At 36.3% G+C, this 4,594-nt stretch overlaps 1 protein-coding gene across 3 annotated transcripts; it reads right to left on the bottom strand.

The window, feature by feature from the left end:
• Positions 1-614: 614 nt before the first annotated feature.
• Positions 615-4,594, bottom strand: LOC145162920 (putative NAD kinase 3). 3 transcript variants are annotated; one of them, XM_079081896.1, is made up of 10 exons: positions 3,783-4,594; positions 3,506-3,624; positions 3,150-3,288; positions 2,900-3,065; positions 2,347-2,806; positions 1,800-1,936; positions 1,370-1,483; positions 1,144-1,238; positions 889-996; positions 615-781 (listed from the first exon to the last, which is right to left on the bottom strand). In XM_079081896.1, exons 6-9 carry the CDS (start codon positions 1,875-1,877, stop codon positions 912-914), a joined length of 372 nt encoding a protein of 123 aa, XP_078938022.1. In that variant the 5' UTR covers positions 1,878-1,936; positions 2,347-2,806; positions 2,900-3,065; positions 3,150-3,288; positions 3,506-3,624; positions 3,783-4,594; the 3' UTR covers positions 615-781; positions 889-911. The 3 variants fall into 3 exon arrangements, 1 of the variants encoding a protein (XP_078938022.1); XR_013739436.1 differs by lacking the exons at positions 615-781; positions 1,370-1,483 and having other exon boundaries at positions 977-996; positions 1,800-2,806; positions 3,783-4,012; positions 4,136-4,594; XR_013739435.1 differs by lacking the exons at positions 615-781; positions 1,370-1,483 and having other exon boundaries at positions 977-996; positions 1,800-2,806.

Genomic DNA, 4,594 nt, shown 5'->3' with positions numbered 1-4,594 from the left:
GATCTGGCATTACATAATAACAACAAAAGTAAGAAATCTGTATTAGAGATCCTAATCAATACTGTGACTTCCACAAAAATCTCTACTATATATGGGAAAAATGAATATACCTAACAACCCTATACAAGCTTAGATGCCAAATCTTAATGCTACGTTGTTTTTTCCTACACATTAAAACCTCGGGCTTTCCCTTTCTTTTTTGTTTTACACATTCAGAGGGTGTTTGGATAAGCTTATTTAATGAGCTTTTTGACTTATTACCGGTTCCACACCCACTACTAGAAAAACAGCCTTTTACGACGCGCAATGCGTGTCGTAAAACGCTCAGACGACGCGCAAATGCGTGTCAAGGAAGGCCCTGTCATAACGAGAGACGACACGCTTTTGCGTGTCGTCTATAGACAACGTGCATTTATGACACGCAATGCGTATCATTAAAGCCGCTGTCAAGAAAGACCATGTCATAAATGAAGATGACACACATTTTTGCGTATCGTAATTTTAAAAAAAAAATTTTAAAAAAATATTTATAGATTTACTAATTTTCAAATTAAATTTGCATTTCATGTCTCACAATAGAAAATAAAATACCATATACAAAAAATACAATCCATTGCACAAAAGTTAATGTCATACAAATAATCATTCCACTAGTAGTAGACAAATGTAATACATCAAATGTGAAAGAGATGAAAGTCATCAACAAATAATGCAACCATTAGATTCACACCTTCACAACATCCCGAGCTACTTTGCTTGACACTATGTACATCAACAAGACCTACAAATTTGAATAATGCAACCATTAGATTCGTATAAACCAACAAATCCCACTATGTAAGCATGAACTTTATGCATCTATGTTGAAGGTAGATGAAATTAACTCACCATCTATCCATGATTGTGCAAAGTTAAAAGTATGAAGATTCTTCTAGAAGCTCATTTCGTACTCGTGGTTCAACAAATATATTCATACTTCTCTTTTCCTTCAACCAACTATATTAGAAGCTCAAAGAAATATTGTAAATAATAATATACAACAATGTAATGCATAAGCTCAAAGAAATATCCTTTAACAGAAGTGATTGACTAATAACCATATGCCAAAAATAACCTTTAAGAAGACAATTGAAGTCATAATACCTGACCATTTCTGCACAAAGGATTTTGACTGAAGTTGAATTTGGTTTTGTCAAGATAAGCACAGTCTGAGGAGGAGTTTCCCACTTCAAAGAAATCTGAATTATAAAATGTAAGCAATATAATGCATCTCATCATATTCTTCATGAAAATACAAACAAAGACTAATATAATATAAGGTAAAATGCAAGAAATATAAACATATTTTCATAATTAAATTAAAATATACATGTTTACTGCTACGTTCTGCTGTGGTTATATTTCCCTTCTCAAAGGAGACAATGTCATGTTTATGTTGATCATCTTTTTTACTTTTGCTACACCATTTTAGTTTAAAAGATGCCTGAATCAGAAAAGATGCTATTAATAGATTAAAAATAGAAATGATGAAGAAAAAGAATGTTGCTATATAGTTCCACATAAGCTCTTAACAGGAAATTGAGGGAACTGGTTATTCAGCACTAACTCTGAAAAGAGGGGTAAAATGGTCATTTACAGTTCATTCAAAACAAAAAAGGAACAACTTTTTTCATTTACTACTTACTTCATACAGACCTCATTTATCTCAACAAATGACTATAGTAAGCATCAGAAGAAGATTAAGTATGACTTTATAAATTGGACCAGGATCAATACTTGAACATTGATCAAAAACTTACATGAGAGCAAATCCTATTTTCTCCACAACACCTTTGAGATTTTTCACCACTTTCAAGCTCAATTGGAAGGTGTTTCATGGATCCTGAGCCTCCTACTTTTTGCTCAAAGTTTCCAGGATTCTCAGCAAATGTTGGACCTAAAATGAAAGAAAAAAATGGTTTTGTGAATATATACTTCAATTACTAAGAAAATAGTAAGTCAAAAAACTACAGATGTTCCAAATAAGATGCTAGTAAAATGCACAAAATAATATGTTTTAGGGTAAAATTATAAAAAAAATGGTTCCTGAACTTTCTGATTTTCCCATTTTTAGATCAAAATTGAAACATTGGTCAACTTTGGTTCTTATTTTTGTTCCAATTGCAGATTCTTTTCTCTTTCCAATTCATATTTGTGTTTCCATTCTGTAGCCTCAGCTTGAGCAGCAGCTTTAGCTTCTGCTGCTTCCCTTAAAACCTTGCCAACAGCTAAATGAAAGCAATCATACTTCTCATGGCTTCTGAAAACTCCAAAGCTGAAGAAACTGAATGATAATATCAGATATACCTTACAAAGAGAGAGTCACTGCTTGTAATGATGTATAGCAGTTAGCGAACAATTCTTTCTACTGCTTGTAATGATGTTAAGCATATGGACTGGTTCTGTAAAGAAAACTTCATAGAGACGTTTTCTGTACTAATAAGCTCTGCTCTTTATTTTGTCCATTCCAAATATCTCTGTACTAGTTATAGAAAGGAAGGCTAGACACACGATTACAGCAACTTTTGCCAATAGCTTAATCCAAAATCACACTTTTGCCACAAGTGCTCACATTGTTATTACCAGCAGTAAAAAAATACCCTAATGACTGTCCAATGAGACAAAGATCCAGGTTCCCAAGGAAGGGGACAAAAAAGGCGTCTAGGAACACCAGGAGGAACATCTCTAGGCTTGATATAATATATTGCAGTCCACACTAACACCATTAGAGGAACCCCATAGTCTGCTATAAGACCACGCATCCACCCTGTCCTTACCAAAAAATATAAAACATATTAAATAAGAAAGTAAATGCATGTAAAATAAAAAAATAAATAAATTACATGACTTCCTCAATTACCTACACCATATGGCCAAGCCCTAGCACCTCTACTCTTCATGGAAGTCATGAGGGTACCAAATGCCAAAATAATTGCAAGCAACCCGTTTGTATATAGCCATTGAAATTGGTACTCCTCTACTCTTTCATTTTCTCCTTTTGGTATATGGAACTCACTAATAACTCCCTAAAATATCCAACATAAGATCACACTGAATGAATTATCTCTCAAAAGGAAAGTCAAAACATTAACAAGTGCATCTGCATGTACCTTAATAGCCTCTTGCATAAAGAACACTGAAATCAACATGCCAAAAAGTTCACCAGCAACCCTTGTGAATCTTGTGATGAGTGTGCAAGCATCGAGTATAGTAAGAACACACAACATCACAGCAGTCCAGACACAAACCCTAAAAACAAGAAGAATATGTATATTATCATATATGCTTGATAGGAAAAAATAAGATAACACATGATAATTATACTTGAAATATTTCTAGAAGGTTCTATACCATCCAGCCCAAGCTAGAAACAGTTGCTTCCCCAACATCACAACATTTTAGAACAAAAAACTGTAATTTCGTGTAGCAATAGAACAAGAGTGACGATGAGTTCAGGAAATTGAACCTTTGGATTCGATTTGGAAAGACGGTGACTTCGAAAATTGAACCTGTGTTTGGTTCAAAGCGACATTTGGAGTGGAGATTCTGATATGGAACACCAGCAGCCTGAGCTTGCAATCTAGTCTGCATAATCAGGCAATACACGAAGCCAATCAATTCTCCTGATCAAATCAGGGAAACCAATACAATTGGCATCGAGATCCACAACCAGAGTATTGTAGAGGTCGAGAATGAAATTGGAACTAACATGTGTAAGGAAAATAATCGAGGAAGAAGAGTACCTTTGCGACATCGAGAGGATTTACTATAACTGCAGATAGAAAAGCGGCTCCAGCGGCGGCTAACGCCCTTTCTGATAAACTCAAATTGAAGTCAGGCGACGAAGACGTTGTCTGATTCCATCAAAATGAAGAAGAATTTTGATTGGGCATATCTGCTGAAAGTTTTTCTCCGGGACGACGACTAATCCAAGAACTCTTTTAGTTGCTGACGCACGGTTCCAGTTATGATGCTTCCGAGAAACACGTTGAGATGTAAAAAAAGATGAAAGAAATTAGAAGGTCGCATACGAAGATACTTCCTCCAGATGGAGCCTAAATAGAACTTGGATCAAAGAGATTAAAAGGTCGCATACGAATAGTATAAAGCAAAGAATAGGTTCATTAGCAACGATTGACTCCGCCTTCTTCAATTATCAGCTTCCCATACCGATCGTTGTCTCTCGCAAGCGAGACAAGCGACGCCGTCGCGTCGGACCTGTCATCTAGGCTTCCGGTGTACAAAATCGCGATTTGCTCCCAAATTAAACACAAAATAGGTTCATTAGCAGCGATCGGAAAGAGATGAGCCGAGGTCAGAGGTGAGTTGAGGTAGATTCGGTAGTGGTGGAGGCGGATTAGGGTTTACAGAGAAAAGGAGAAGGAGAGAGTAAAAGTTGTGGGCTGGTGGCATGCTTAACTTGATCGACGTCGAGGACCGGGAATGGCAAGTAACGATGGTCGAAGTGTGAGGGAAGAAGTAGGCAGCAGTCAATGTCCAATGTCGGGAGGGGGAAGGAAGGAGCGTCGATAATTAGGGCAAGAGGTAAAGGAAG

This window comes from Lactuca virosa, chromosome 3 (genome assembly GCF_052849685.1).
Source record: "Lactuca virosa cultivar CGN04683 chromosome 3, Lactuca_virosa_CGN04683_v6, whole genome shotgun sequence".
NCBI classification, from domain to species: Eukaryota; Viridiplantae; Streptophyta; class Magnoliopsida; order Asterales; family Asteraceae; genus Lactuca; species Lactuca virosa.
This window is presented reverse-complemented; position numbering and strand designations above follow the sequence as displayed.